Raw genomic sequence first — 11,752 nt, 5'->3', positions numbered from 1 at the left:
TCGACTGACATCCTTTTCAATCACAAGAGGATAAAGAAGAAATTCTTATAACTTCGTAACTCTTTTTAATCGCAAATGCATAAAGTAGAAAATTGTAGAATCTTTTAACGTGCATCAATAAGAATATTTGACGGGAACTACCATATCGAGGATTGATAAAACACGCGTAAATGAAAATCGATAGAGGGCGGCCAGGTTTGAATGATCGTCATGACTTTCGAGACTTGACGATAGGGTTTTTATTTCGTGTATTCCGCGATCAAGCCAGAAGAAGGACTGAAATGTCAGATATTCGACGGGTATCCACGAACGTGTGTAATGTCAGCGACAAGTGACGCATCTGCGCTTCCCGCGGCGCGAACTTCACGCGAAACGATGCCAAGAGGATAAATTATGCCTCGAAAAGAGAACACGTAAGTGTCCATTAACCGAACCATTAACCTCGACGAGTTTATTAGCAAGATCTCCCTTCTGTTCGCGTCTTTTTTATCGAACCACGATAAAAGCGTGTTTCCATTGAAAATTTAATGGAATATTCGTTAACGTGGACGTCTTCTCAGCAAAGCAAAAACATGGGAGCGAGACAGAAGAAAACGTATGAACACATACTTCAAAACGCTAGCAGATCTTTTGCCACCGCATCAGGAGGGTCGCAAACGCAACAAGGTCGACATCCTGATCCATGCCTCAAAGTACATCAAAGACCTCCATAGCCGTACAGAGGAGTTATTTTCAGCTCATGCATCAGAAGCACACAGTAAGCAGATTTATTTGACAATGAGAGTAACATGAGCATAAAGCTTGTGTCTGTTTCTTCATATGTTCATATTTTTGCTTACAAACAGAGGAAGAATTGGCTCGTCTAAAAAAACTGGTAACTCAGCTCTTCTCTCGTACACAATTATTATCTACTCTTCTGCGAGAGGCTGGTATCTCTGTACCAGCAGAGCCAGCCCTTGAAAAGATATCTCCTTTGAAATGGTCAAATAAAATTAATGTGGAGGATGCAGAGAAGTATTTTAGCAAATTAGAAGAAAGTAAGAATGATAAGAAACATAATTGATGAATGAAGAATGATTTTATTGGATTTGAATGTTTGTAAAGAGTGTATGGTTTCAGTAAAAAGTTCTGAGAGCAAGAGGGAAAAATCTGTGGAACTCAAAGTGCCTTCTAAAAGGAAATCAGTTACTTCTTCTCATTCATCTAACAAAAAGTTGGCAGAGAATAGTGATAATTCTAAGGATGTGAATAGTTCCATAGAAAATCAGGAGAATCAGGTGAATTGTGCAAATAGCAAAGATGAGAATTCAGATAGCACAGGCAATGCATCAGAGACGGGATCCAAAGAACCAGAATGCTGCCAAACAAACACAAGTAAATGTCTCCTCTTCTCTATAACTATTCTAAATATACAAACACATCTCTTATTATTTTTTTAATTAGGTTCTGATGTAGCAGTCACTACAATAAATGGCAAAACAAATAGTGGTAGGTATAGAGAACAATGATAGATAAAAACCTTTCACAGTATCAGTTTTCATCATAAAATATTATTCTTTTAGCATTACAGAAAGTAGAATCTCAAAAGAAGGTAAAGAGAAAAATAAAGAAAAAGGAGGAGAAAAAATCGTTGAATCCTTGTATAAATAATTCTGTGACTAGTCTGACCCCAAACACTGTCATACTATCGGGCGGTAAATTAATGCCTCTGGTAACTCCTATGACGTCGAACATAATTGTAAATACTCAGCAACAACCGACGAACCCCATAATCCTCGGGAACGCTCAACAGAATCAGATGATCGTGATGCAGCCTTTGACGAATCGCGTGCAGAATCCTGTCGTATCAATTTGCAATCAAGCTGTGATTAATACGGTACAAAAGGTAACGTTAAACACAGTCCCTAATATTCGTGCAAATATGGTGGTAGATTCACAGAATTGGGCATCTAATGTGAAGAATATAATTAACGCGACAAAGATCGGTGGTCATAAAGGTATTTTACCGAAAGGTAAAGAAGTTACAAAGACTACAATGACGTATAAAGTTCCTATTCCGGCAGTTCACAAGGAAAAAATAGAAAAATCAAAGGAACATGCTTCTAAAAAGGAGACAGAAGTTAAATCAAAAGTTGGAAAAAGTAACGCGAAACATAATAAAAATCAGCAACCTACAGAGGCAGTAGAAGAGAAAAATGAGAAAGAAAAAAGTATGAAGTGTGCTGATGATGCAGATGCTACACAAAAAGCTCCGGTTAAACGCCTTTCAAGTACAGAATCTGGGCCTACCGATGAACCCAATGATAAGAAACGAAAACTGAACGAAAATAATGAAGACAACATAGCAAAAGTTCCCGTGTCCAAAGCAGACTTTGCTGTGACCTGTAAATCCATTGAAAGTTTGAAGCACGTGATAGAAAAGATAGGCGAGAATACGAACGAGGGACAAGATAAAAATCATGCTCTGACTCAGTTAGAAGAGAAGGAGACTGAAACGAACGTAGAATGCCCTGTTTTGTTATGCACTAATGGTGTCAATCAAGAGGAAGTTCCTGATTCTTCAAAATCAGAAGATGTCTTGACATCAGAGAATATTCAGTGTGGAATGAAAGAAACTCAAGATTCGTCGATTTCAGACACAACATCATCGGTAACTTTTTCTGACGAGCATTTAAAATGTGGCAATGAAGCTGTATCAGTCTCTCCAGAAGCAGACTTCCATATTCCTGTAGACAGCACTCTGGAAAAATCAAGTAACAGTGTGGATCAGCCTAGCTCTAAATCACCTTTAACAGAAGTTGAAGAAGTAGTACAAGAATCTGTGGGATCTAGGAAGATGAAAGAAGTGTGCAATCTTGGAGCAGAATTCGATAATCTTTTACAAGCTGCATCTAAAGAACCAGAGGTTGTTGAAGGAGCACCTAACTTAGAAAGTAATAAGATTATTCTAAATTTGGATACAAATACTACAACAACTTTGAAACCAGAAGCAAGTACAGCTGTTCAGACATCAGACACCACAACACCAACATCATCTTTACTTCCTGTTAGTATAGTGGAAGATGAATCTAAATTATCTAAGACATCAAAAGATGAAGTATCAAAGTCGTCATTGTCATTTAACACAGAAAATTCTTTTGTACCTATTGGTAACAGGGCTGATGGTCTTCATTCTGATCTTTCGAATGATATATTTGCCTCCCTTCAAGTTCCTTCTAGCTCACACAACCCAGAATCTATATCTCCTACTGCAGCATTTTTAATGGCATTCCCATTGGTATCTTCATTGAATGGGAAAACAGAAGTCTTGGAAGAGGAGATGAAAGAAGACTTCAAATACCACAGTCAGACTCCTCCTATGCTTTTACAAATTGGAACAATGGAGCCCAATAGCTTTAAACTAAAAACATCATCACCATCCCATTCAGTACCTGAAAAACGATTAAAAGTGACTTGTGAAGAGAAGAAAAATATAAATCCTCCAGTTAGTGAGGCTGTAAACTCAGATATGATGGTTTCTGTGGAATGTAACACGACTACAAAAACCTTGTCCAAGGTTGTCAGTGAGGAACCTCTTAGAGAACCCTATAAAATAGTTCAGAGTGTCTTGACACCATCTTTAGAGAAGTCTGTACCTACTAGTTCCTTTTCTCACGCGACTCTATACTCCATTGGAAGTGCTTCAGGCACTACTTCCATTACAAGTACTTCAGAAGCAGCAGAAGATTGCCAGAATCAACTCACAACGAATCTGAGAAACACAATTACAAATAATAACAATGAAAATGTTAGTGAGTCTCAAATTGACACTGCCTCTATCTCAAATAAAACAGACCCGACTAATTTACCAGTTCAGGCTTCGACATGTGACACTAACGTTCGTTACAGCACCTCTCAGGACTTCTTATCTAGCTACTCAACAATTGTAGAGAATAATTTGTCCAATTTACAACAAAATTCAACAGCTTGTACCAATTCAACCATTCAAGAAACGAATCCGACTGGCCTGAGTCAGAATATTGTGCCTGGTGTATCGCAAGCACCACTGGTTCCTCATTTAAATAACACAAGTACTACCACAAATTCTTCATCGTTACCTCTACAGTCTATGCAGATGGATTATGCTCCGCAAATAAAAGAAAAAGAATCTCACACTTCTCGTGTCGCTTATGGGGTTCATAATAAAGATCCTATGGTGGATTCTAATATTGTACCCAATAATCGACTGAATTACACTGGTCATATAGATAGAGCTCTTCCCACTTCTTCTCAGAATATTCAACAAGAATATTCAATGCAGTCTAAAAATGCTGCATTGCCTATTCTTTCTTCCCAAGCCATGCAAACTGTGTATGAATCACAGCCTAAAGACACTCATGTTCTAAGTACTAGACAGAATGCTCATCAGAGTTACACAGTTCATGAGAAGGATCATATTATTCAGAACACTCACAGTGACTATACAGTGGATCAGAATAAGAATATTCCTCGAAAAGACTCTTATCCCACTGGAAATAGCAACACTACTACATCTAACAGAAATCAGAGTTACCCATCAAAGGATCCAATATCGAATTCATCGGAAAATCACTTCCAACGTAATTATTCAAAGATGAACAAGGAGTCTGATTCTTCAGGTAACAACGTTGTAGATCAGGATACAAAATTGAACGATGTTTTGAGATCAAAGCCTCAGGAACAACAAAATCATAGACGTGACACTAATTATAGTACTACGAAGAAAATGGATGTTGATCCATTTACTCAAACGTTTTCTTATGGTGTAAAGGAGTCTATGGGTAGTCAGACTGAGCAGAGTGCATTGAATCAGAGTACTGATAATTTATATCAAGGGAAAAGGGAGGACACGCAGAATTATTCCACTTATTCTAATAAGGATTCAAAGAAAATTAATACTAGTTCCTCTAACAATATGAGCAGCAAGCCTCTCATTCAGAATACTCCTGTCACTCGTTACTCTCAACAATCAACGTCCTTCGTAGCAACGTCAAACTATGAGCAAAGTACAGTCACTGAAAACCATGCAAAATCAACCACTACAGTTGCTCACAATTCTTCCAATTTTAGCATCTTGTCTTGGACCACTTTTTCCCCAGTTGGTGGAGGCAGCAATAATAACATAGTACAGTTTGAGCAAGGGTCAAGTCAGGCAGACAATACCGAGGCTAAAACCATCTGTGAGAATTATAATTATGTACCTCTACACAAGGAAAATCCAAACTTCTCTAATGTATTAACTAATGACGTTTATTCAGTAAATTCGACTATGGCTAACATGGATAAATCGAGGATGAAATCTACAATGGAACCACAGAAACAGCCTTTTGTGGATCCCTCTAAAACCAGGAATATTCAGACCAATGTTCCTCCATCTGGTAAACAGAGTCGTATGCAGAATCAAAGTCAGACTTCTTCTAATAATAATAATTATAACAAGTTCAGTACAGAGAATAAGAATAAATCTAAATATGGCATAGAGTCAGAGTACATTCCAAACGAATATTCAGGAATGGAGCAGCAGTCTCAGCAGCAACAGCAACATGGACCAAAGAACCATCAGCCTATGGCTACAAAGCAGGATAAGACAGTTTATCCAATGTCTAGCTATGATTCCCAAGTAAACTTTGATTTACCAGAAGTTAGTACACAGATGAAGTACCCTGTGGAGACTTATGCTAGTTCGAATTTCAAGTATCCTGATAAATCGCAACAACAGGGTCAGAATAAGTATCAACCCTTGGTTCAGGGTCAAATTGCTCCCCTTCAACATGATACTGTTACTTATAACAATGATGGAAAGCATGGACAACAACAGAGTACAACAAAGTCTAAAGCAAACCAGCAACAGCATGCAATTAGGGCACCTGTTAACTGGATGATGACACCAGAGATCAAGCACAATGCAAATATTGCTGACATCATTCTACCACCTATTGGAAAAGAGCTGGAGTTCTGTCAGAATAATCTATTTGCCCAAACACCATCATACAATCAAGGAACGCCAAATCAGTTCTATAATAACTATGATGTTGCAGCACATAGTTTTCCTAATTTACCAGTTCTGCAAAGTGAACCCAAAAGGACCTCTGAGGTGTTTTATTCTGAGGAACAGCCTTTCCCATGGTCTCCTACAAAGACCAGTGTTCATGTTGAGCAGACTCAACCAGTCAAAGGCATAGACCAGCACATTGTTTCTTCCAGTCTTCCAACTTTAGTAGGTGATCTGGATTTGGGTACCAATATACCAGAAAAACAGAACTTCTTGTTTGGACAGGTGCCTTCGAGAGTTCCACCTGATCAGAGCAAAGATCCTAATAAGGATAAAGAAGGAACTGTCACAGGACGTGATTTCCATAATGTGTTGAACAATCAGACTGTCCAGCATCCAGGAGCTGGATCTTCGTTTCTTTCTGTCAGTCAGTTAGTGGAACATGAGAAAGCAGAGAAGTCTCATCAGCAACACCATCAACAACATCATCATCATCACCACCATCACCATCATGCTCATCCACATCAACAACAGCAACAGCAGCAGCAGCAACAACAGCAACAACAGGCTAGGAAACATCAAAGAAAGAACAATGCTAGTCCCAGAGGAACAAGTAAGAGGCAGATGGACATCAGAAAACAAGTTTCAGGTAATGATCAACTACATCAGAGACACGAAGAGCAGAAATCATCTGGACATACATTCTCTGAACAAGGATATCAGCAACAACAGCAACAGCAACAACAAAAGTATCAGCAGAATAATGTTCATTGGAGGAGCAGGAATTGCAAGAGCAATTACACTGCAGAGGCATTAATAGGAACTAATAGCAGTGTTCATGATACTAATCAAGACAAGCATGCTTCAATTAAGTTCTCCACTAATTATTCTCAGAATAAATTCCAAACTAGTCTAGCTACTGCAGACACAGTCATGCCTCTTAATTATTTCTCAAACACAGATGATGGAAGTGGTTATGGACAAATGGTTAATCAGAACTTTAATTCATATACATATTCTTCTAACACTAATATTTATCCCACGTCGAATTTCATAACTAGCATATCAAATACACCTACAAGCTATATGATGCCATTACACGACAACACAGAATATATGGAAGCAAACGCGTTTCTCTTGCCAAACGTGTCAGTTTCTTCAACCATCGCATCATCCACTACATCTACAGTGACAACCTCTACTTCCAATGTAAATACCAATGCAAAGAATCATCAACACTACGGGAAGCAACAGAATTGCGACAAGAGAACGTACACCACAAATGCGAAGAAAGGAAAGAGGAAGGGCTTAGATGGTACCATGCAGAACTTAGAATTTCCTCTGTCTGGCATTAATTCACCTTTGGAGGATTATCACCATTCTGCTACATTTTTACCACCACCACCACCACCACATGCTAGCCCTCTTTATCAGAATCATCCACAGACAAATGTATACACCAAAGCAGTGAATGGCTTGCCGCCGCCGCCGCCATCAGTCGCTGGTCCTCAGGGTGTACCAACTGTGGCAACAGCTGGTTTTCCAATGAATCCAAATATGTCAAGGGGAGGAATAGTAGCAAGCAACCCAATGACCATGAGTCATCATCCCTCTGGTACTAGTCTCACCAATTTCAATCTGAGTACCATTTTTCCTGAGATGAACGACAAAGTACGTGGATCCTTTGGTCACTCTAACCCTTTGTACACAAACTGTTCATAAAATGGTGTTTCATTGAGAATACTGAATTTATATTAGATCACTGGGTACAAGCCACCAAATGGAATACCTCCAGGCTTGTCACAACCACCAAATCAGTCTACAGCTTATGCACAGAGAACCAACTACCCAACAAATCCTCTCTGTCATTTGCCACAGGTTTGCTTTAATAGCTCAAGAAATTATTATTCTTTTAAAATTAATATTAAATAAGAAAATTGTCCTCAGGTGTCGGAAGGAAGTCAATTTGGTAATAGCGTTCCTCCTCCTCCCCCACCGCCTCCTCCTGGAGTAATTCATTACAAGAATGTATGATAAATGTAAGTATGAATAAGGAACGGAGTGTAATTGATTAAATTAAAAGAGATTGAGATATATATATATATATATGTTTCTGACATGTTTGAATTTGTACTACATTTTCGGGTGGGTTCTTGAAGATATTAAAAATGAAACACACCAATTATAACAACATAAATTTTATACTTTATTACATGTCAATTTCGTTAAAACAATATTCAATCGAGTCATAAAAAAAGTTATGCGTCGTTAATAAATATATTACTAGATTGTAACATATGAAATGTCTGATTTTGAACCGCAGCTTTAAATCAGCATAACTTCTTTTATATTACATTTTATTAATCGAAATAGGAACCATTACAATCTACATATTTTTGCCAACGAGTAACAAGTTTTTTAATTCCATTTTCATAAAATCTCGCTGTTCTGGTATCAGTAAATTCTTTGAAGGTACTTTCTATATTTGCTTGATTCGTAAAGGATTTTTCACCGAGGAAGTGATCTAGATGATAACAAAAATGATAATCCGTGGGCGACAAATCCGGTGAATATAGCGGATGAAGTAAAGTTTCGTATTTTAAGTAATTAAGTTTTTGCACTGTTATTTGCGAAATGTGTGGCCGAGCATTGTCATAACCAATGCCGGTTGTTTAATTCGTAATTCTTGGTGCATTACTTCAAGTTCGGCACAATACTTTTCTGCCATGATAGTTTCACCTGGTTTTAGATAGTTGAATTAGGAAGTTTGAACTATTTTTCCATTCATATAGAAAAAGGATGCGAAATTCATGCTAATTCATGATACACGGAAACCTAAAAAATATGTATTCAAATACAAAAATGTTGAAAAATTAAAATAAAAAAAAGAAAGAGAAAATTCTAAGCTTTAAAATAATATATAATACATTTACAAAGATAAAAATATTTATTGGAAAAAATGGTTTAAAAAATATCAAAATCGAACATTTCATATATTACAATCTAATATTTATTATTCTAGTTTTGTAAAACGTATCTTAATTGTACATGCTTATAGGAAACAAAGTATCTAAAAACACATCCTCGTTCAGTTACTTGATCTCTTTGGTAGGCGGTTTCAATGGAATCTTACCAAACACAAACTTCTCTGCTAAATACATGTTTTTCTCATCGTCTGTCAATTGATTATCCATCGAGTAGATGCTATCGTCAATAATCTTAGCTGTCAGAGTTATACCAAACGCAGGTTTTCCAAAGGGTCCACTTGACGATGTAGTAACAGTGCTAGAAGTTTGACTCTGTGCAAAGGTACCAAAGGGCGAAGTAATCTGTTGCTGTTGAGGCGTGAACGCGTTCGTAGTTGTTGTCGTGGTAGTAACATTGGTAGGACCAAATGGTGAACCCTTCACGTCAGCGAAAGTAGACGACGTGAAGGGAGAAGCAGTTGTAGTGGTTGGTGTTCCAAAGGTGACTCCAGTACTGGTAGCACCAAATGGTACGCTAGACGAGTTGGTAACTGTGGTACCAAAGGTGTCTCCAGTGGCCATTCCAAATGTAGGTTTAGAAAAGACGGTTGTATTGGTAGTTTCAAACTGTGAGGTCGCGGTAGCAAAAAGACTAGCAGTCGTAGAAGGTGTTGTACCAAAGGGTGAAGCGTTAGATGTAGGCATAGCGGATGTAGTAGTCTGAGTAACGCTGAATAAATTCACAGCAGGGGTAGAAGTGGTAACACCGAAGGCACCAGTGGGTTGTGCAGAGCTGAAGGCAGGTGTAGTAGTGTTTGGTCCACCGAAAATACCGCCACTGCTGGCAAACGCTGGTTTCTCGCTGAATATTGAGCCAGGTGTGTTTCCAAATGTCGCTGTACTGCCGAAAACTGGAGCTCCTCCAAAAGCAGGTGTTTCAGCCTGAGAGAATATTCCAGAGCTAAAGGTTCCTGTGGATTGTGTCGTTCCAAAGATGGTGTTGGTAGTCTGTAAATTAGCAGAGCCACCAAATGGATTAGCAGTGGAAATTTTGGCTCCGCCAAACATGGACGTATTAGATTGAGAAGATGTGTTGCTGAATAAAGACGGAGAGGTCGTAACTCCACTATTGAATACTGATGTGGTTGGCTGGGACGTTTGGATCCTGCCAAAGACATTGTTCACTTGATTGGTCGTCCCGAACATGTTAGACTGACCGAAAACGGTCTGGGGGGTTCCTCCACCGAATATCGAGCCGGACGACCCGAATGTCTGCGTGTTTTGTCCTGTATTAAATGTAGACGTATTTGTAGTTCTACCAAATACAGAACTGGTGCTGGTACCACCACCAAACATTCCTAAATTACTGCCAAAAGCGGGAGAACTACCAAATACTGGGTTTGAAGCTGTTGTTGTTCTCCCAAATATCGAGGTATTGCTAGGAGTTGTGAAACCTCCACTAAATGGATTGCTCTGGGTTCCAAAGGTTTTGTTCACAAACACATTAGAGGATGTTGTACTGCTTGGAAGTCCAAGTTGAGGAGTTGCAAAGGAAAAGCTGGATGGTTTTGCAGCTGTGTTGTCATTTGTGGTATTCTTGCGACCTGTTCCTAAAATTTCTTTCTGAAAAGGAAACAGATTGTGAATTAGAATTTTGTTGAAATAAATGTAAACCTTTAATGACCTTTTACATACAAGTTTGGTTAATGTCTCTCTAGTAGGGTTTTTTAAAGCTTCCCTTTTTGCTTTCATATCTTGACACAATTGTTGGAAATGTAATTTCTAAAATGGACAATAAAGAAATTGATTTTAAACAAGTTCATAATAACATGGAAAAATGATTATGCATACTAACTGCTTGTTCCACCATTCCATTTTTTTGGGCTTGATACATTTCCCATCGTACTTCTTCTGGAGATAAATCCTCCATGCCAGGAATACACGGTCTCTCTTTGAGTGGTCCAAAACATGATAGCAACCACTGTCCTCCTTTTTCTGCACTAAGCACCTCCTTCGCGACTAACTCCCTTTTTTTAAAATTACAGATTAATTCAATGCTTTTGAATTTTTTGTTCAATTATTTTTCAATACTTACGCCGTGTATTCGTCTTCATTGTAAGAGTCAACTTTGGTATTGCCTCCTACAGAATGAACGTTTTAATGTCAAAGTGAAAAGCAGATCATATACAATGTTTTATCTTACCAAAAGTATTGATATGATCGAATTTACAGTACTGTCCAAATCGACAATTCCCTTGTCGATAATATTTACAAACAACCATCTTGCATATGATTAAATGTGTTTAATCTTGACGTGACACTTCCTTCCCACATTTCGTGTGATAAATCGTATATGTACAATATTGAGATGTTGATTCCCTTGATTTGCACCAGAGAGCGTAATCATTTCAATTTAATATTTAGATATTCTGATATCTTGATTTAACAAATAAAGTAAAAAATTCTTCTTATATAATACAATATATAAATCTATTATGATAAATATTTATACAAAAGTCATATATTTTTACAATTTTATTTTAAACAAGATTTAAGGTTTAGTGACTCGAAGGATCGTCACGTGATTGTCCAGTCACAGTTATCTGTGGATTTGTAATATTCTGAACATAAAGAAGAAATATTACACGAACGTAATTAAAAAGTAAAAATAATCAATTAAATTTTCCGAAAAATGAATTCAAAAATAATTAATATCTCTCGATAATCGGTAAGAATATCTGATCATTCAAATTGAACGGGATTTGCCAATAGTCTT

General features: G+C 37.7%; 2 protein-coding genes across 3 annotated transcripts; one reads left to right on the top strand and one right to left on the bottom strand.

Moving 5' to 3' along the window:
* Positions 1-224: 224 nt before the first annotated feature.
* On the top strand, positions 225-8,062 carry LOC108575269 (transcription factor SPT20 homolog). The gene is made up of 8 exons (XM_017938025.1): positions 225-413; positions 561-757; positions 846-1,037; positions 1,120-1,374; positions 1,444-1,488; positions 1,563-7,681; positions 7,769-7,888; positions 7,958-8,062. The coding sequence occupies exons 1-8, from the start codon at positions 394-396 to the stop codon at positions 8,042-8,044; spliced, it is 7,035 nt and encodes a 2,344-aa protein (XP_017793514.1). The 5' UTR covers positions 225-393; the 3' UTR covers positions 8,045-8,062.
* Positions 8,063-9,102: 1,040 nt separating this feature from the next.
* Positions 9,103-11,320, bottom strand: LOC108575187 (nuclear pore complex protein DDB_G0274915-like). 2 transcript variants are annotated; one of them, XM_017937921.1, is made up of 6 exons: positions 11,180-11,320; positions 11,072-11,117; positions 10,832-11,003; positions 10,672-10,758; positions 10,365-10,599; positions 9,103-10,262 (listed from the first exon to the last, which is right to left on the bottom strand). In XM_017937921.1, exons 1-6 carry the CDS (start codon positions 11,256-11,258, stop codon positions 9,103-9,105), a joined length of 1,779 nt encoding a protein of 592 aa, XP_017793410.1. In that variant the 5' UTR covers positions 11,259-11,320. The 2 variants fall into 2 exon arrangements, with proteins under 2 accessions (XP_017793410.1, XP_017793409.1); XM_017937920.1 differs by having other exon boundaries at positions 9,103-10,599.
* Positions 11,321-11,752: the final 432 nt, after the last annotated feature.

The sequence above is a fragment of the Habropoda laboriosa genome, unplaced genomic scaffold (assembly GCF_001263275.1).
Source record: "Habropoda laboriosa isolate 0110345459 unplaced genomic scaffold, ASM126327v1 scaffold207, whole genome shotgun sequence".
NCBI lineage: Eukaryota > Metazoa > Arthropoda > Insecta > Hymenoptera > Apidae > Habropoda > Habropoda laboriosa.
This window is presented reverse-complemented; position numbering and strand designations above follow the sequence as displayed.

Coding starts and splice junctions, on each gene's coding strand:
- LOC108575269 (XM_017938025.1), top strand. CDS start 394: ATGCCTCGAAAAGAGAACAC. Junction 414..560: donor ATGCCTCGAAAAGAGAACAC/GTAAGTGTCCAT, acceptor ACGTCTTCTCAG/CAAAGCAAAAACATGGGAGC. Junction 1,375..1,443: donor ATGCTGCCAAACAAACACAA/GTAAATGTCTCC, acceptor TTTTTTAATTAG/GTTCTGATGTAGCAGTCACT.
- LOC108575187 (XM_017937920.1), bottom strand. CDS start 11,258: ATGGTTGTTTGTAAATATTATCGACAAGGGAATTGTCGATTTGGACAG. Junction 11,004..11,071: donor AATGAAGACGAATACACGGC/GTAAGTATTGAA, acceptor TTTTAAAAAAAG/GGAGTTAGTCGCGAAGGAGG. Junction 10,600..10,671: donor GAGAGACATTAACCAAACTT/GTATGTAAAAGG, acceptor TTTCCTTTTCAG/AAAGAAATTTTAGGAACAGG.